The sequence below is a fragment of the Ovis aries genome, chromosome 4 (assembly GCF_016772045.2).
Source record: "Ovis aries strain OAR_USU_Benz2616 breed Rambouillet chromosome 4, ARS-UI_Ramb_v3.0, whole genome shotgun sequence".
NCBI lineage: Eukaryota > Metazoa > Chordata > Mammalia > Artiodactyla > Bovidae > Ovis > Ovis aries.
In genome coordinates, this window is record NC_056057.1 from 50,225,216 (window position 1) to 50,246,483 (window position 21,268).

Sequence of the window (21,268 nt, forward strand, 5' to 3'; positions counted from 1 at the left end):
AGGGACTCCTGCCCACAGTCGTAGATATAATGGTCATCTGAGTTAAATTCACCCATTCCAGTCCATCTTAGTTCGCTGATTTCTAGAATGTCGTTGTTTACTCTTGCCATCTCCTGTTTGACCACTTCCAATTTGCCTTGATTCATGGATCTAACAGTCCAGGTTTCTATGCAATATTGCTCTTTATAGCATCAGACCTTGCTTCTATCACCAGTCACATCCACAATTGGGTATTGTTTTTGCTTTGGCTCCATCCCTTCATTCTTTCTGGAGTTATTTCTCCACTGATCTCCAGCAGCATATTGCACTTATTGACCTGAGGAGTTCCTCTTTCAGTATCCTATCATTTTGCCTTTTCATACTGTTCATGGGATTCTCAAGGCAAGGATACTGAAGTGGTTTGCCATTCCCTTCTCCAGTGGACCACATTATAGTTGAGGGCTAATTATTTCCTATCCTTGGTGAGTAGGTGGCCACCCTCGAGCTGGCTTTGGTCCCTGTTCCCAAATCTCCTTCTCTTTCTTCAATCCACAGAGCCCTGCATCCACAGTGAAATGCAAGTGGCTCATGATAGACAATAAATATTAGTTAAGTAATTCCACAGAACTAAAGGAAGGCAAGAAAGGAGGGAAAGATGAAGGAAAAATACCAGATTCTCTGCTTAGATAGGAGAGTGGGGGGCGGGGGAATCTCACTAAGGTACTGGGAACCTAGATGTGTGTTGCTGCAAGATACAGATTACCTAGAAATAGGGATGTGGACGGACAGAACAGACTTTTCAGTGTATCATATACATAATATGGCCTCAGGCTAGCCTAGCTATCCTCTGAACATGACTGATCAGTTTTCCAGATGGAGTGGATGAGTATGGCTATGACATTTCCTTATGTTTTTGGATTTTTATTTGTCTTGGCTTTATGTGTCTCCTTGAATGCAAGCATCGTGCGTTGGGCAGCACCAGGGCCCAATGCACCCGCCTCTGCTGCTTCCTGTCTGCTTGCTTGGCTTCTGGCTCCCTCTCTCCTCTCCTTTGTTTTAGAGTTTCTAGGCTTCACCTTGGCCAGGCCCCAGCTGTCTCAGCAGAGAGTCCGTTGGTCATCTAATCACACCACAGCATAGTCCCCACCCCCTCAGCTTCTGTCCTAGCTAGTTGTGAATCCTGGGAGAGCTTTTCTGCCAGTGAAGGTAAAGTTTCTGTAGCTTCCTTTACTCCTGCTACTGGCCCCGTCACACGGGCTGCTGTAGGAGGATGCTGGTGACATGGTCCTGCCTCTCAACAGACTCATGTGGTGTTTTTGAATCTGCAGGACTGGTGAATTTATTTTCTCTGAGATTATCATGGCAACCGTGCCTGCAAAATGTTATTAGAATCGTTATCAGGTTGCCGATTCCATAATGCAAAAGAATCAATTATGTGCTATGAGAAGTTATTTCCCAAGAATGCTTCAAGGATCTGTTGTCCAGGAGCAAGGATGGGCTGGCTTTCCTGGAATACTGACCTCTTAAATTGACACCAAAAAAATTGAGGTCTGCCATGCACCCAAGTGCAATCAAGCCAAACTGGCTTTACTCTAGCAGTCCTAGCCCCCACATTTTCTTTTTCTCTGCCATAACTACTAAATGTATTTGGTTTTAGCAAATAATTCTTATTTCTCTCAACAGGACTGAGCAGACGGAGGGAGGGAGGGGAGCGTTGTGTGCCCATGAACAGGCTCTTGCACACATGCGTGCAGCAAACACATATTCAGAGTGGGAAGCGCAGACCCCGACTACGGGAGATGTGTGTGTCTTTCAGGTTGCTGGCGTCATCTCAGCTGGGGTTGTGATGATCGCCATCGTTGCCCTGGGGAAGTTGCTGGAACCCCTGCAGAAGGTACAACCTTGCTTCTTGCCACACTGATTGCTTACTTTCCTTTCACTGCTCTGCTACCCAAGAAATAGCAGGGGATTTAAAAGTCATCAAATGGCAAACCATTCCACTGAATAACCTGGACTTCCCCATCTTCCCTGGCAGTCGGTCTTGGCAGCTGTTGTAATTGCCAACCTGAAGGGGATGTTTATGCAGGTGTGTGACGTTCCTCATCTGTGGAGGCAGAATAAGACTGATGCTGTAAGTTGCTTGCCATCCTTTTTTTCCTTTTTTCTGAAATAGGAATTACTTATGTGCTTTGTGCCATAATATTATGTCCCCTTATCTCCTGAGTCTTACTTGCAGTTTGGGAAGCAGAGCAGAAATTAGAATTTTGTGGATAAGCCAAAACTGTGAAGTCTTCCACATGAGCTACAATTTGTGAAGGTCCTATATCTCTGGGAAGATCCATTTTGTACAAGAATCCTATATGAGCTCCTTCATAAACCACTGGCCTTCTAAAGCCAAAGAACAAATTAAAAAAAAAAAACCCTCTAATTTAGAAGGACAAATAAAACACAAAGCAGAAACAAAATGCAAAACCCCATGTCGATTATAATTTTGATTAAAATAATCTTTACAACTCTTCTGAGGAATTGTAAAAACAAAAAGGAAGAAGAAGAAGCTAAACCCATCAGAGTTCTGCTATGATTTAAACCAAAACAGATAAAAAGAATGGGAAAAAATTCCCTGTCTATATGGAAAGATCTCCAAGACAAATTGTTAAGTAAAAACAGACTGGTCCAAATTGAAGAGTGTGTATAACACACTAAAAGAAAGGAAAATAATCTCTGTTTTGCAGTGGTATTCACACACACAAAAAAAGCTGGTGAAAAATGTGCACATGTGTACACACACACACACACACAGAAATAAAAGAGGATGTAAGAGAGAAAAGAGGATGGGAATGAATGGAGAAAGGAGAGGGTTGCAACCAAGATTTTTCACTGCACATTTTTTTGGTCACACCATGTTGCTTGTGGGATCTTAGTTCCCCAACCAGAATTCAAACCTGAACCCCCTGCAGTGGGTGTGTGGAGTCTTAACCACTGGACCTCCAAGAAAGTGCCTCTGCACACCTTTTTAATGCCAATTTTATTTTGAACTATGTTAATATATATCAGGGCTTCCCTGGTGGCTCAGTGGTAAAGAATCTGCCTGCCAATGCAGGAAACAAGTGTTTGATCCCTGGGTGGTGAAGATCCCCTGGAGGAGGAAATGGCAACCCACTCCAGTATTCTTGCCTGGGGAATTCCATGGACAGAGGAACCTGGTGGGCTACAGTCCATGGGGTCGCAAAGAGTTGGACATGACTCAGTGACTAAAACAACAATATATCACCTATTCAAAAATTAAATCTAAAAATATTTTAATGGTACAGTTGGCCTGTATTCGGAAGTCCAGTTTCCACTTAAAGTGTGTAAAGATGTCAGAATATTTTACAAAGCTGTGATTTGTTCATGGACAATTGATCTTATTATTTTCACAGGTAGTCACCCACTTCACGGTACCTGATGAATTAGCATTTTTCATTTTCATGTTTTGCTAGGTTATCTGGGTATTTACATGCATGGCATCCATCATTCTGGGACTGGACCTCGGTTTACTAGCTGGCCTTGTGTTCGGATTTCTCACCGTGGTCCTGAGAGTTCAATTGTAAGTAATATAAGATCCAAGGTACCGATAAATAGGACAACACACCCTGAAATTTCTTATACAATTTTGATAAGTATAATAAAACTACTCCCTTTCACAGTAGTGACTATTAGTGTTTCTACAAATTAGACATTATCATAATTAGTCTTTAAAAAAAATCCTGTGAATATGTTTTATTATTCTCATTTGATAGGTAAGATAATTGAAACTCAGTAGGTTAAGAACCTTTCCTAAGATCACACAGCTAGTATGTTGCAGAGCCAGCATTTCAAAGATGTATCCCACCCCAAAATCTATGTACTTACTCACAGGCCCTACTGCTAGGTTCACCTCCAAGTCATGGTAAGACTGAAAGATACATGATCAGCAAAAGACTGAGGTTGCTGTGTAGTTTCTTTTTAAAATGAGATGAAGTCTAAGAGGCCCTGGGGACCCAAGTCTTGGGCCCAGACAGCTGCTAAATATATTATGGCTCATTTTCTTTTGAAGCTAGTAACCCAGAAGTTATGTAATAACCCAGAATAGGAGACTTTAAGACAGTTGATTGTAGCCAAAATTCATTCAAATCTGCCAAATAAGGTATGTACCTAATAAGCCATACCAGTAATGCAAAATAGATATAATCAGGTCACCTAGAGAGTGAAAGCAGCAGAGACACAGTTCAAAGTAATGGAAAACAATCTATGAAGCAGCTTGGAGATGTGTTTGTTTTGTTTGGACTCTTGAGAGGCCTTCGGTAGGTACCTTTCTATGTATCTGGCATTTTCTGAACAGAGAGTTGAAGAGAGCTTCTCTCGAAGCCTCTGCTATCTTTCCAGGCTTCTGGCTCCTTCTTGGCCTGCACTTGGGTCACAAAGGAATGAAAAACCTGGGTAAACCTAACACAGATAGCTTAGCCTGGGCCCACCTTTCCTGTTCCACCAAGCAATTCTCCTTCCCTCCCCTGGCATGTTGGAGCCTATCCAAAAGCTTGTGTTTACCATCTCAGCACCCTTAAGTGGTTGCCCAGGGGCCTGAAAGACTTCTCAAGCTCCCAAAGCACCCAGTTTTCTTCTGGGAAACACCCCAGAAACTCTCCTTGGAAGATGATGTCTTCTGAGTTCTGGCTGCCTCCGTATTTACTGTAACTTGTGTGTGATTGATGGGGAGAAGGGTTTTTAGAGACAGACCACACAGTTTCTGAGCTTTAAGGTAAAAATCAGCATGGCACAGTAAGCCAAGGAGAAATGGATGAAACCCTTTACCTGCAGATTTGGCAATGGGGCTTTGAGCCAACCAAAAGCAGTATCCTCCCCAGGATTTAATTTCCAGTAATTATAAGCCTGGGCCAGAGAGCACATTGCTGAGAGCACCCCAAACAGACATTCTTTGTTCAGGCATAGTATTTAGCATATGTCCCTAGTCACAGTTGAGGAATTCTGGAATTTATGTGATTGCATCAGGAACAGGAAATCAACAATCTGGTCCTCCCAGGCTCCTATTTCTATGAAATGAGACTAATTGGGCCACTGCAGACTTCCCATACTTCATCAGAAAGTTGCTATAACTCACAAGGTAGATCTAGGCACTGTGCCAGACCATGAAGACCCACAGGTTAAAGATAGAGGCTGTGCTTCTCTTCCCTCCAGAGCTTTTTTGAACTTTTCTAAACCTCAGTTACTCACCCTTAAAAATGAGGATAATACTGTTGACCATTCAGGGCTCAAATAAGATTTAACATGTGTGAAACTCTTTGCTTATCCTATAAAGTACCACACATATGAAAGTACGATGCTCATTACTTCTTGCAGGCATTGGAAAAGAGGCACACTTCCTTTTTTACCCCCAGGCTTGCACAAATACCAGCTGTTCACTTCAGAGTTAGCTACCAGAAAATGTCATCTGCAATAAGGACAGAGTCCCAAGACATCCAAATTATGGGCTCTTTGGATTCTATCATTTCTTCTAATGTTTTATTCTAAAATATGCCTGTTCCAAAAAATCCTGACCTTAATTTTTCTTCTTTTAGTCCATCTTGGAACAGCCTTGGAAGTATCCCCAGCACAGACATCTACAAAAGCACCAAGAATTACAAAAATGTAAGTGCCCTTGGGAGACACTGGCTAGACTTGGGTTTGCTAAGCTGGATTTTCAGAGGTTGCATATTTCTCTTCTAGTGTGTTAGGGATAAGGTAGCCAAAAAGGGAAAGTCCATAAGGATACTGGGCATACTAGGAAAACTTCTGTTCCAGTGTGCCCCGATATCCTGTGTGTGCTTGCTCAGTTGTGTCCAACCCTTTGCGACCCCATGGACTGTAGCCTGCTAGGCTCCTCTGTCCATAGGGATTCTCCAGGCAAGAATACTGGAGTGGGTTGCCATGCCCTCCTCCAGGGGATCTTCCCAACCCAGGTGTTGAACCCAGGTCTCCCTCACTGCAGGCAGATTCCTTAGTGTCTGAGCCCCCAGTGAAGCCGTCTGAGCCACCATGGAAGCTCTCTGATATGCATTTTGTTCATGCTAGTTATGATGTCATTTTAATGTCAAACCACTGTAAGAGATATTTTTAAAAAAACAGGCAACTCAATTATTTCCAAAAGTTGAATCAAAATTCTATTTCTCTGAGTGAATGGGGTCAAAAGACACAAACTTCCAGGTATAAAATAAGCCACGGGGATGTAATATACAGTATGGTGACCAAGTTAATAATACTATATAGCATATCTCAAAATTGCTAAGAGAATAGATCTTAAAAAGTCCTTATCACACAAAAAATTTGTAATTACATATTGTGACAGATGTTAACTAGACTCACAGTGGTGACCATTTTGCAAGGTATACAAATATCAGGTTGCACATAATATGTACAATGTGAGCACATGAAACTAATATATCAGTTACAACTTTAAAAAGACAGAGCCTCAGAGACCTCTAGGACAAAATAAAATATATCAACATATGAGTAACAGCGGTCCCCAAAAAGGAGAAGAGAAAAAAAAAGATACAATGTTTGAATAAGTATCAAAATGTTCCCAAATTAGAAGAAAAATATGTACAAATCCAGAATGCCCACTGAACCCAGTTAATGTACACATAAAAATCCATACCCAGAAATATTACAGTGATAGGACTGAAAGCCATGAAAGAAAAAAAATTTTTAAGCAGCAAGAGGAAAAAAATTTCTATTTCTCTATGTTATCATTATCCTTTATGAAATTCTCTGAAATCCCTGTGAAGTCATGTTCTCTGTCACAAAGAACCTTATTTGACATCTTTATCCTTGGCATTGGAAGAAATAATACATAATACAGAAAATCAAAAATGAAGAAAATGAACATTCTATTGATGGGCTTATATTCCCTGCCAAAAAAAAAAAAAAAAGATTGCTAAGTAACAAGAGGGAACAAAGATGAAAAAACAGAGAAAGAAATTTCAAAGGGGTAGTCTAAGATGGATTCTGGAGTAGGAAGATTCTGAACTCCCCTCCCGCTAAGGACACACCCAATCTATAGCTACTTACTAGGAACAAGAAAACATATAAAAGTAAAAATCTCACTGGTAAAGGAAAATATAGTAAAGGTAGATTAACCAGGTATATATTTAGAAGCAAAGCCCAACAAATAACTGTAAAATATCTATGGAATCACAAAAGACCCTGAGTAGTGAAAGCAATCTCGAGAAAGAACTAAGCAGGAGACATCATGCTCCTTGATTTCAAGTTCTGCTATAAAGTGAAGTCGCTCAGTCGTGTCTGACTCTTTGTGACCCCATGGACTGTAGCCTACCAGGCTCCTCCCTTCCGTGGGATTCTCCAGACAAGAATACTGGAGTGGGTTGCCATTTCCTTCTCCAAGGGATCTTCCTGACCCAGGGATCCAACTCAGGTCTCCAGCATTCCAGGCAGATGCTTTAACCTCTGAGCCACCAGGGAAGGCCTATGCTATAAAGCTATTGCCATATACTCTGGTTTCTCTTCAGATCATATAAATATTTCCCCTTTCTACTCCAAAGTTATTATAATCGAAAAAGTATAGTATTAGCATCAAAATACATATAGATCAATGGAATATAATAGAGAGCCCAGAAATAAATTCACAGATATATTGACAGCTTATAACAAGAATATACAATGGAAAAAAGATAGTCTCTTTAATTGGTGATATTCAGTTCAGTCAGTTCAGTTGCTCAGTCATGCCTGACTCTTTGCAACCCCATGGACTGCAGTTCACCAGACCTCTCTGTCCATCACCAACTCCCGGAGTTTACTCAAACTCATGTCCATTGAGTTGGTGATGCCATCCAATCATTTCACCCTCTGTTGTCCCCTTCTCCTCATTCCTTCAATCTTTCCCAGCACTGGGGTCTTTTCAAATGAGTCATTTCTTCTCATCAGCTAGCCAAAGTACTGGAGTTTCAGCTTCAACATCAGTCCTTCCAATGAATATTCAGGACTGATATCCTTTAGGATGGACTGGTTGGATCTCCTTGCAGTCCAAGGGACCCTCAAGAATCTTCTCCAACAACACAGTTCAAAAGAATCAATTCTTTGGCGCTCAGCTTTCTTTATAGTCCAACTCTCACATCCATACATGACTACTGGAAAAACCATAGCCTTGACTAGGCAGACCTTTGTTGGCAAAGTAATGTCTCTGGTTTTAATATCCTGTCTAGGTTGGTCATAACTTTTTTCCCAAGGAGTAAGCATCTTTTTATTTCATGGCTGCAGTCACCATCCGCAGTGATTTTGGAGGCCCCCAAAATATTAAAGTCTGCCACTGTTTCTGCTGTTTCCCCATCTATTTGCCATGAAGTGATGGAACTGGATGCCATGATCTTTGTCTTCTGAATGTTGAGCTTTAAGCCAACTTTTTCACTCTCCTCTTTCACTTTCTTTAAGAGGCTCTTTAGTTCCTCTTTGCTTTCTGCCATAAGGGTGGTGTCATCTACACATCTGAGGTTATTGATATTTCTCCTGGCAATCTTGATTCCAGCTTGTGCTTCTTCCAGCCCAGCGTTTCTCATGATGTATTCTGCATATAAGTTAAATAAGCAGGGTGACAATATACAGCCTTGATGTACTTCTTTTCCTATTTGGAACCAGTCTGTTGTTCCATGTCCTGCAGTTCTAACTGTTGCTTCCTGACCTGCATAGAGGTTTCTCAAGAGGCAGGTCAAGCGGTCTGGTATTCCCATCTCTTTCAGAATTTTCCACGGTTTATTGTGATCCACACAGTCAAAGGCTTTGGTGTAGTCAATAAAGCAGAAATAGATGTTTTTCTGGATCTCTCTTGCTTTTTCAATGATCCGGTGGATGTTGGCAATTTGATCTCTGGTTCGTCTGCCTTTTCTAAATCCAGCTTGAACATCTGGAAGTTCGCAGTTCACGTATTGCTGAAGCCTGGCTTGGAGAATTTTGAGCATTACTTTGTTAGTGTGTGAGATGAGTGCAATTGTGCCGTAGTTTGAGCATTCTTTGGCATTATCTTTTCTGGAATTGGAATGAAAACTGACCTTTTCCAGTCCTGTGGCCACTGCTGTGTTTTCCAAATTTGCTGGCATATTGAGCATAGCAATTTCACAGCATCATCTTTTAGGCTTTGAAATAGCTCAACTAGAGTTCCATCACCTCCACTAGCTTTGTTTGTAGTGATGCTTTCTAAGGCCCACTTGACTTCACATTCTAGGATGTCTGGCTCTAGATGAGTGATCACACCATCGTGATTATCTGGGTCGTGAAGATCTTTTTTGTACAGTTCTTCTATGTATTCTTGCCACCTCTTCTTAATATCTTCTGCTTCTGTTAGGTCTATACCATTTCTGTCCTTTATTGAGCCCATCTTTGCATGAAATGTTCCCTTGGTATCTCTAATTTTCTTGAAGAGATATCTAGTCTTTCCCATTCTACTGTTTTCCTCTATTTCTTTGCATTGATCCCTGAGGAAGGCTGTCTTATCTCTCCTTGCTATTCTTTGGAACTCTGCATTCAAATAGGTATATCTTTCCTTTTCTCCTTGCTTTTGGCTTCTCTTCTTTCCACAGGCTTTTCTATTCTATTTGAAGCCTATTCTAAAGAAGAGGCTTCTCTTCTTTTCTATTTATATTTGGAGAAGGCAATGGCAACCCACTCTAGTGTTCTTGCCTGGAGAATCCCAGGGACGGGGGAGCCTGGTGGGCTGCCGTCTATGGGGTCGCACAGAGTCGGACACGACTGAAGTGACTCAGCAGCGGTAGCAGCTAAAGAAGAGGCTTCTCTTCTTTTCTATTTGTAAGGTCTCCTCAAACAGCCATTTTGCTTTTTGCATTTCTTTTTCTTGGGGATGGTTTTCTTGGTTAGAAAACTAACCAATCTAATCACATGGACCACAACCTTGTCTAACTCAGTGAAACTATGAGCTATGCCGTGTAGGGTCACCCAAGATGGACGAGTCATGGTGGAGAGTTCTGACAAAATGTGGTCCAATGGAGAAGGGAATAGCAAACCACTTCTGTATTCCTGCCTTGAGAACCCCATGAACAGTATGAAAAGGCAAAAAGACAGGACATAGAAACTTGAACTCCCCTGGTTGGTAGGTGTCCAATATGCTGCTGGAGATCAGTGGAGAAATAACTCCAGAAAGAATGAAAGGATGGAGCAAAACAAAAACAACACCCAGCTGTGGATGTGACTGGTGGTGGAAGCAAAGTCTGATGCTATAAAGAGCAATATTGCATAGGAACCTGGAATGTTAGTTCCATGAATCAAGGCAAATTGGAAGTGATCAAACAGGAGATAGCAAGAGTGAACGTTGACATTTTAGGAATCAGCAAACTAAAATGGACTGGAATGGGTGAATTTAAAGCAGATGACCATTATATCTACTATTGTGGGCAAGAATCCCTTCGAAGAAATGGAGTAGCCAGGCTTCCCTGTCCATTGCCAACTCCCGGAGTTTACTCAAACTCATGTCCATTGAATCGGTGATGCCATCCGGCCATCTCATCCTCAGTCATGCATCCCCTTTATCTCCTGCCTTCAATCTTTCCCAGCACTGGGGTCTTTTCCAAGGAGTCAGTTCTTCTCATCAGATGGCCAAAGTACCGAAGTTTCAGCTTCAGCATCAGTCCTTCCAATGAATATTCAGGACTGATTTCTTTAGGATGGACTAGTTGGATCTCCTTGCAGTTCAAGGGACCCTCAAGAGTCTGCTCCAATACCACAGTTCAAAAGAATCAATTATTCGGCGCTCAGCTTTCTTTATAGTCCAACTCTCACATCCATACATGATTATTGGAAAAACCATAGCTTTGACTAGACAGACCTTTGTTGGCAAAGTAATGTCTCTGGTTTTAATATCCTATCTAGGTTGGTCATAACTTTTCTTCCAAGGAGAAAGCATCTTTTTATTTCATGGCTGCAGTCACCATCCGCAGTGATTTTGGAGCCCAGAAAAATAAAGTCTGCCACTGTTTCTGCTGTTTCCCCATCTATTTGCCATGAAGTGATGGGACTGGATGCCATGATCTTCGTCTTTTGAATGTTGAGCCTCAAGCCAAGTTTTCACTCTCCTTTTCACTTTCATCAAGAGGCTCTTTAGTTCTTCTTTGCTTTCTGCCATAAGGGTGGTGTCATCTACACATCTGAGGTTATTGATATTTCTCCTGGCAGTCTTGATTCCAGCTTGTGCTTCTTCCAGCCCGGCGTTCCTCATGATGTACTCTGCATATAAGTTAAATAAGCAGGGTGACAATATACAGCCTTGATGTACTCCTTTCCCGATTTAGAACCAGTCTGTTGTTCCATGTCCAGTTCTAACTGTTGCTTCCTGACCTGCATACAGATTTCTCAAGAGGCAGGTCAGGTGGTCTGGTATGCCCATCTCTCTAAGAATTTTCCAGAGTTTGTTGTTGTCCACACAGTCAAAGGGTTTGGCATAATCAATAAAGCTGAAGTCAGTGATGTTAGGGATACTGAACAGCCATATGCAAAAGAATGAAACTGGACCACTATCTTGTATAATATACAAAAATGAACTCAAAATGGATTAAAGACTTGAATATAAGACCTGAAACCACAAAACTAGAAGAAAACAAGGGACGTTAGCTCCAAACATCAGTCTTGGTGTTAAATTTTTGGATCTGAATCCAAAAGCAAAGGCGGCAAAAGTAGAACTACAGCAAACTAAATACCTTTCGTGTTCAAGGGAAACGATCAACAAAATGAAAAGGCAACCAACTGACGAGAAGGAAACAACTGCAAATCATGTATCTTATAATGGGTTAATGTCCAAAATATACCCAGAACTCAAACAATTCAATAGCAAAAAACCCCTAAACAATTCAGTTAAAAATAGGCAGAGCCTCTAATAAGACATTTTCCCAAAGAAGATATACTGATCGCCAACAGGCACAGGAAAAAATGTTCAGTATCACTAATTATCAGAGAAATGCAAATCAAAGCCACAATGAGATTTTCCTTCACACCTGTCAGAATGGCTATTAACAAAAAACAAGAAATAAGAAGTGTCGGAAAGAGTATGGAGAAAACGGAACCCTCACACACTGTTGGTGGGAATGTAAATTGGTGGAGGCGTTAGGGAAAACAATATTGGAGGTTCCGCAAAACATTAAAAAAATAGAACTATCACCTCTTCCAGTTCTTGCTATTTATGTGAAGAAAGTGAAAACACTAATTCAGAAAGATGTATGCACTCCTATGATCACTGCAGCATTGTTTACCATAGCCAAGATATGAAAATAACTCAAGTGTCCACTGATAGATGAATGGATAAAGAAATGAGCATGCGCACACACGTGGACACGCACACACACACATGAATACTAATCAGTGATAAAAAAGAAAATCTTACCATTTGTAACCACATGGATGGATCTTAAGGTTATTATGAAAAGTGAAAGAAGACAGAGAAAGACAAATACTATTAGAGGTATAGATTCTAAAAAACAACACAAATGAATAAAAACAAAATGAAACAAAAATCACAGATAGGAAGGACAGATTGGTGATTACCAGAGGGGAAGGGGGTTGGAGTCTCGGTGACATGGATGAAGGGGCAAAGAGGGTATTTATTGTGGTGATCATTTTGTGATGTATATGAATATAGAATTATTATGTTGCATAGACAGAACTAATATAGTGTTATATACCAGTTTTATCTCAATTTAAAACATTTCTCATGGTGGGAAGTAGACCTGCCGTGAAAGAGAGTAAAGAAAGAAACTACAAAATAAAGAAAACATGTATTTTAGCAACAAATAGTTTTTAAAAGCAAAGAAAAAATTTTTTTAGATATTAGATACTGAATCTAAAATTCCAGTAGCTGCTACTTCATTTATTTTCACAATCTCTGGCAGTTGTGTTGAGCCCGGTGCTGTCAAGAGCTAGAAATGATTCTATGATGCTCTGAGGCAGGGAACCTTTGGTGAGTTGGGGGTTCTGAGTTCTAGGCTCTAACTTGTGGAGACCTTGCGCAAGTCAGTCAGCCTCTTGGGGCCTCAGTTTTCTCATCTGAAGGGGCTGGATGAAAACTGCTATGATTCCTAAAGGGTAGAAAAGTCCATGATTCTGTTAGGTTCACTTTTTGTCTGGCCTCTGTGTCAGGGTGCTGCTGCTGCTAAGTCGCTTCAGTCATGTCCAACTTTGTGTGACCCCATAAATGGCAGCCCACCAGGCTCCTCCGTCCCTGGGATTCTTCAGGCAAGAACACTGGAGTGGGTTGCCATTTCCTTCTCCAATGCATGAAAGTGAAAAGTGAAAGTGAAAGTGAAGTCGTGTCTGACTCTTCACGACCCCATGGACTGCAGCCCACCAGGCCCCACCGTCCCTGGGATTCTCCAGGCAAGAATGGTGGAGTGGGGTGCCATTGCCTTCTCCAGAACAAGCAAATATCATAATAGGCTTCAGTTCCTGCAAGTCCCTTAAATTTTGCTCCTTTTTTTCCCCTCACTATTTTAAAATAGTTGGAGATGGGGAGAAGCCCAGTCATATGAACTTGAGGCAATTCATATGACGATTTCATTTCTTTTTAACTTTTCATTTTGTATTGGGATATAGCCAATTGACAAACAATGTTGTGATAGTTTCAGGTGAACAGCAAAGAGACTCAGCCATACATATATGTGTATATATTCTCCCCCAAACACCTCTCCTATCCAGGCTGCCATGTAACATTGAGCAGTGTTCCATGGGCTATGGAATTCTGGTTATCCATTAAAAATATAGCAGTGTGTACATGCCCATCCCATACTCCCTAACTATCCCTGCCCCCTCCATCTTCCCACATACCAACAACCATAAGCTCATTCACAAAGTCTGTGAGTGTGTTTCGTAAGTGCATTTGTATAATTTCTTTTTAGATTCCACTTATAAGGGATGTCATAGGATATTTCTCCTCCTCTGACTGACTGACTTCACTCAATGTAACACTCTCTAAGTCCATCCACGTTGCTGCAAATGGCATTCTCTCAATCTTTTTATGCCTGAGTAATACTTCATTGTATGTGTGTGCTGCATCTTCTTTGTCGATGGACGTTCTCTGCCGATGGACATTTAGGTTGCTTCCACGTCTTGACTGTTGTAAACAGTGCTGCAGTGAATGCTGGGGTGCATGTCTCTTTTTGGATCATGTTTTTCTCTGGATCCGTGCCCCAGGAGTGGGATTACAGGGATATACAGTATCTGTGTTTTGGAGTCTCAGTTTTGTCATCTGGAAATTAGAGGGCTGAATAACTGCTTTCTAAGACTGTTTCTATTCTGACCTTCTTTGTGACTGTGGAAGTTCAGGAATTTGTGTAACTCTGTCTCCCAACTGTGATCTAGGCCCTATTCAAGGAAAGTTGAGTGCCACTGCCTAGCTCCTTGGAGCAATTCTAACTCAGCTCCTAGCTGAATAGCCAAAAGCTTAATTGAATATTTAAATAATTTAAACTCATACAATTTTTTTTAATACTAGATTGAAGAACTTGAAGGTGTGAAGATTCTGAGATTTTCTAGCCCTATTTTTTATGGCAACGTTGATGGTTTGAAAAAATGTATCAAGTCCACAGTAAGTATTTTATCCCTAGAAATTTGGTTTCTAACCATCTTTGAGACTTCATTCATTTTACAGGTATTTATTTGGCCCTATGCCATGTTCCCTTTGTACAGGGCATTAATAATTATAACACCCTTGCCCTCAAATAACTTTTAATCTGTTAATATTTGGGGACAGGAAAAAACCAATAATAACACATATGTTAAAATTCAGGTAGCAATAATTGTGCTGGATAAAACCACAAGAGATGTCTCCAGGCAGAATCTGAGTAAGTTCCAAATAAGAAGTGTAGACAATACGTGTTAAGATTTCATGGAAGGGAGCGATCCATGTCAGGCTTTGGATGTCAGCAATCGGGCTTTGCATGGCAGTTGGGCAGAAGGAAGGAGATTAATGCAGGGGTTTGGGAACTGTGTGAGCTGAGAAGAAAATGTGGGAATGTATATTGGGTAAGGGGTAAGGGGCAGTTGGAATAAAGGGTAAAAAGTATAAGTGGGTTATATAAACAGGGAATTCTGGTCTTGAATTCTATGCTATGCTTTGAAGGTGGAATTTGCCTCTAGATCAATGTTTTCCTAAGGTTCAAAGGAATGTTCCTAAATTTTGCAACAAGAGGGCTTTGTTATGTTAAGGAAATTTGTTAAGACTTAAAGCTACAAAGGTTATTTTTTTGCTGTTTTTTGTTTTGTTTTTCTTTTTTACAGTCTTAGAGTCTTCAGTATACTACTACCTTTCCTGAGTCTCTGGAGAAGGAAACGGCAACCCACTCCAGTACTCTTGCCTGGAAAATCCCATGGACAGAGGAGCCTGGTAGGCTGCGGTCCATGAGGTCCCAAAGAGTCGGACATGACTGAGTGACTTCACTTTCACTTTCACTTTCCCTGAGTCTCTGGGTGGGTGGGTTAGGGTGGCCTGGTAGTGGAGACCTCCATCAGACCTCAGAATTTCTTTTTTGGCAGGATGTAGAAGGGAGTACAGAGAAGGCAATAGCAACCCACTCCAGTACTCTTCCCTGGAAAATCCCATGGATGGAGGGGCCTAGTAGGCTACAGTCCATGGGGTCGTGAAGAGTTAGACACGACTGAGCAACTTCACTTTCACTTTTCACTTTCCTGCATTGGAGAAGGAAATGGCAAGCCACTCCAGTGTTCTTGCCTGGAGAATTCCAGGGACGGGAGAGCCTAGTGGGCTGCCGTCTATGGAGTCACACAGTCAGACACGACTGAAGCAAATTAGCAGCAGCAGCAGCAGGAAAAGGGAGTAATACTGCTTGAGAATAGCCTTTCCAGGTAAAAACAGTCATTAATGAGCATTAGAAACCAAATGTTCTAACTAACTTAACATTTATTTCCAAAGGTTGGATTTGATGCCATTAGAGTATATAATAAGAGGCTGAAAGCACTGAGAAAAATACAGAAGCTCATCAAGAAAGGGCAGTTAAGAGCAACAAAGGTAAGGCAACGTCATCCTTTCCACTCCCCCTCTGAAATTCTCTCATTTCTCAGATGACATTAGAGCAGTTAGATTGTCTAAAATTAAATGTGTTCTCTTTGGTACCCAGATGTGAACAGGCGGATGGCACACGTATGTCAGAGAACAGCTGAGCTGTTCTTTCAGGCAAGAGAGAATGGGAAAGAATAAAATGACATCAGCAGAGCTCCTTGGAAACACAGGGTGTGATTTATCTTCCTCTTTCATGAAATAAACCTTATTTTTACTGAAAGGAACAAAACAAGTGCTAATTCAATACTAGACAATTATTCACAATAGAAGACAGTTATAGGTTTATAGACTTTTAGAGCTACGATATTACCTTTTATTCAAACATTCCTGCCAATATATCTCTTGCCTAAGTTCCACCATCTTCCAGAAATCAAGCATTTCCTGGCTTCACTGCTCTTCCCTTTTTCTTCCTAGAGAACATCAAAATTTGGGCTGAGGTAAATCTTATTCCCTAAGAGTTCATCCTCTTGATGTTTTGCTTACCAAGGAACAGTTTGTAGGACTGTTAGGTCATTTTAGATTAATTGTTGAAAGACATCCCAGCTAATTGGTAATTAAGTTGGCAATGCTTTCTTTGTTTAGAATGGCATTATAAGTGGTGCTGGTTCATCAAATAATGCTTTTGAGCCTGATGAAGACATTGAAAATCCAGAAGAACCTGATATCCCAACCAAGGAAATAGAGATCCAAGTGGATTGGAACTCTGAGCTTCCAGTCAAAGTGAATGTTCCCAAAGTGCCAATCCATAGCCTCGTACTTGACTGTGGAGCCGTCTCATTCTTGGATGTTGTTGGAGTGAGATCATTGCGTGTGGTAAGGTTCTGGTGTTTCGAATTACAGATTTGGAGCTTTGGCAATAGTAAAACGATTACTATTTTTCCTGGTCTTGCAGAAGGGGTAACTGATTGCACGGATTCTGTAATTTTTCTAGGGGGATGCTTTTGCAATGGAATGTATTCTTAAAGCATGGGTTGCAGAGCTGGACTCCCTAGGCTTGAATCCTGGCTCTACAACTTGTTAGCGGCGTGACTGTGGACAAATCGCTTAATCTGTCTGTACCTCAGTTTCTCCATCTGAATGTGGGGATAGTGATGGTAGCTCCTTCATAGGCTTGTTATGAGGATTAAATGAGAAGAATGAAGAGTGTCTGGCACATGGTCACCTGTCAGCAAGTATTACCATTTGTTACGTTTTCATTTCCTGAGAATATACATGGAATATAAAAAGAAAAATGGGCAAAATTTAAGTATTATGTTTTTATCTGTTATGTGAACAGCAGCAGAATGAGAAACACGGTAGAGCTGGAAAAGCCAGGCATTATCAAGGTTAGATCTGCAGGAAGTAGGCCAGACATCTAGGCAGTCAAAGAGTTGAATGAAGAACATGCGGGACAGAAACATTTTTATCAGAAAGCAGGTATGCAAGCTCAAGTTCAGTGATTCATTTAACAAATAGATGTGCAATGCCTCAGATGTGCCAAGCACTTGGCTGGGGACCAGAAACTATTAATAATTATGAAGTAGCCATAGTTTCTACCCTCCTGGGACTAAGCGATCTAGGGGGCAAGGAAAATGTTAAATAGTCTTTTAAATAACAATTGTATTAAGTGCTCAAAACAGACTAATGATGTCAACTTGACCAGGAGTGTCAAGTTTAAGTGAAGCCTCATGTAGGTATCAAGAGGATTGGGCAGAAAAGCAGGCAAGTTCAAGGCACCGACAATCAGGTTTACGTAATAATGTCAAACTACTCTCAACTGAGGTTTAACTTAGCTGGGGCTTCTTGTTGCTTTCAAATGCTAAAGTGACAGTTTTGAAAACTCCAAACTTTATACTTGCATAGAGGTCTTGATCTTTTTTCCCCAGAAAATTTAAGCTCTGTTTTATTATTGTCCATGGGTCTTTTGTTTTGTCCATAGGTCTTCCATCTTAATTCTTTTAATTAAACTTTTTATTTTGAGATAACTGTAGATCCCCATAAAACTATAAGAAATAATACAGAGAGAGCCTCAGTACCACTTACCCAGTTTCTTTCAGTGGTAACACCTTGCCAAACTATAGTGTAAGAGGACAATCACTGTACTGACACTGCTACAGTCAAAATACAGAGGCCCTGGTTTCCAGGTCAGTGTTTACCCTTGGTGTCTGGTGGCCGCATAGCCACAGCCATATCTCTTCCACTCAGAGACATAAACTCATACTCTTCTCTCCAACCAGCAGAGGTTGCATTAGGAAGCCTCCTTTATCCCTTCTTTCCTTCCTTCCACAAATATTTACGAAGCTCTTGTGTGCTATCCAGTGCTGGGCTATTGAGCACTGGATGTTGCCACCTGTTGGGACATGGTCTTTTCATCCTAAGCATTATAACTGTATGTTGAAACTTCGGTGGTTTTCCAATTTCCAACAATGAACTTTCTTCAGACTCCTGATTCACCATGAAACTGTTCAGAGTTTCTCCTGAGCAAGTAGTTGAATGCTACTGAGTTATAGGCAGGTAAAGTTACTCATTGTTACAAATTCTCCTTTTTAAATTTTTAGATTGTCAAAGAATTCCAAAGAATTGATGTAAATGTGTACTTTGCATCACTTCAAGGTAATTGCATATCTACATATCTATCTATAAGACTTTTCTTTAAGCCTTTTCTCCTACCTTGGAATGTGAGTACATAATGCCCAAAGGGCTTTTTTTCCAAAAACTATTTTTATTGTGGTAAAAGAGATATAAGACTTGCGCTTTTAGTTAAGAATACAACTAATTCAGTGGCATTAAGTACATTCACTGTGTTGTGCAATTAATCACAACTATCCTTTCTTGCTTTCTTTCCTTTTTTTTTTTTTTTCTGGTCAGTATAACATTTATTATTGAGATATTTTACATTATTTGCTTCTGTTTACATCTTTGAGATCCAGTGTGTATTTTACATTTACTGTACATTTTTTGTTGTTGCTGTTGTTATTGTTTTTTTTTTTAATTGAAGTTTAGTTGGTTTATAACATTATATTAGTTCCAGGTATATAGCATAGTGATTTAGTATTTTTTCAGATTATAATTCATTATAGGTTATTACAAGATAATGGCTTTAATCCCCTGTGCTATACAGGATTTCCTTGTTGATTATCTATTTTATACTTAGCAGTTTGTATCAGTTAGTCTCATATACCTTCTACCTCCCTTTTGGTGACCAGGAGTTTGTTTTATTGCTTTTTTTTTAAGTGGTTCTTTTTTTTTTTTTTTTGATGTGGACCATTTTTAAAAGTCTTCATTAATTTGTTACAATATTGCTTCGGTTGTTTTATGTTCTGTTTCTTGGCCATGAAGCATTTGGGATCTTAGCTCCCCGACTGGGAATTGAACCCAAACCCCCTGCATTGGAAGGTGAAGTCCTAACCACTGGACTACCAGGGAGTCCCGTAAGTTTGTTTTCTATATCTGTGGATCTGTTTCTGTTTTGCATACACATTCATTTGTATTTTTTTAAGATTCCACATATAAGTGATATCATAAAGCATTTGTCATTCTCTGTCTGACTTATTTCACTAAACATAATATTCCTTAGGTCCATCCACATTACTGCAAGTGGCAGAATTTCATTCTTTTTTATAGCTGAATAATATTCCATTTCATTTATGCCACATCTTTTAATCTAATCATCTGTTGATGGGCACTTACATTGTTTCCATGCTATTGTAAATAAAACAAGACCTAATTAAACCTAAAAGTGTTTGTGTAGTGAAGGAAACCATCAACAAAATGAAAAGACAACTTTCTGAGTGGGAAAAAACACTTGCAAATTATGTGATTGACAAGGAGTTAATATCTAAAACATATAGACAGCTACAAAGAACAAATGCTGGAGAGGCTGTGGAGAAAAAGGAATGCTTCTAGACTGTTGGTGGGAATGTAAGTTGGTGCAACCACTATGGAAAACAGAATGGAGGTTCCTCAAAAAACTAAAAACAGAGTTGCCATGTGATTCAGCCATCCCACTCTTGGGCAAAACTATAATTCAAAAGATACATGCAGCTCTGTGTTCACAGCAGCACTAGTCACAATAGCTAAGACATGGAAGCAACCTAAATGTGCATCAACAGATGAATGGATAAAGAAGATGTGGTATTAATACATACACACAATGGAATACTATGCAGCCATAAAAAGAATGAAATAATGCTGTTTGCAGCAACATGGATGGACTTAGAGATTATCCTACTAATTGAAGTAAGTCATAGAAAGAGAAGTACTATATGATATCACTTGTGCAGAATCTAAAATATGACAGAAATGAAACTGTCTACAAACAGAACAGATTTACAGACATAGAGAACAGACTTGTGGTTGCCAAGGGAATGAGGGGTGGGGAAGAAACGAGTTGGGAGTTGGGGTTAGCATATGCAAACTGCTATGTATAGAGTGGATAAACAATAAGGGCTTACTGTATAGCACCAGGAACTACCTTCAATATTCTGTGAGATATATATATATATATATATATAAACTGAATCACTTTGTTGTACAGCAGAAATTAACACAACATTGTAAATCAACTATACTTCAATAAAAAATATTTGGAAAAAATACAGATAGCTCATACAACTCAATATCAAAAAACCAAACAACCCAATCAAAAAAAAGTGGGCAGAAGACCCGAACAGGCATTTTTCTAAAGAAAACATGCAGATGGCTAACAGGCACATGAAAAGATGCTCAACAATGCTAATTGTTAGAGAAATGCAAACCAAAACAACAATCAGATATCATTTCATACCTGTCAGAATTTCTGTCATTATAAAGTCTACAGTTAAAAATGTTGGTATGGATGTAGAGAAAAAGGGCACCCTGGTACACTGTAAGTGGGAATATAAACTGGTACCACCACTGTGGAAAACAATTTGGAGGTTTCTCAAAAAACTGAAAACAGAAGTACCACTGGATCCAACAATTACACTCCTCAGTATATATCTGGAAAAAAACAAAAGCACTAATTTAGGAAGATCTGTGTGTCCCAAAGATCACCACAACTACCTATTTTCAAAAATACCATTGCCACAAATAGAAACTCTACCCGTTAAATAATTACTCTGAAGGTCTTTTTGAATCTGGAAAGATTACTTCCAATTTGTGTCATAGAGCTGGTAACACCCGGAAACCTATGTTCTTTTAGCAGTGGAGGATCAATGGGCAAAAATTTGTCCT

The 21,268-nt window shown here is 40.1% G+C and overlaps 1 protein-coding gene across 2 annotated transcripts in view; it reads left to right on the plus strand.

The window, feature by feature from the left end:
* Positions 1-21,268, plus strand: part of SLC26A4 (solute carrier family 26 member 4) — a 64,154-nt gene that overhangs the window by 35,556 nt on the left and 7,330 nt on the right. For both annotated transcript variants that reach the window (XM_004007851.6, XM_060415015.1), the window contains exons 11-18: positions 1,796-1,873; positions 2,015-2,110; positions 3,459-3,565; positions 5,574-5,643; positions 14,492-14,584; positions 15,929-16,024; positions 16,658-16,888; positions 18,613-18,667. In XM_004007851.6, coding sequence (XP_004007900.2) covers positions 1,796-1,873; positions 2,015-2,110; positions 3,459-3,565; positions 5,574-5,643; positions 14,492-14,584; positions 15,929-16,024; positions 16,658-16,888; positions 18,613-18,667 — 826 coding nt within the window. The remainder of the gene's footprint in view (positions 1-1,795; positions 1,874-2,014; positions 2,111-3,458; positions 3,566-5,573; positions 5,644-14,491; positions 14,585-15,928; positions 16,025-16,657; positions 16,889-18,612; positions 18,668-21,268) is intronic.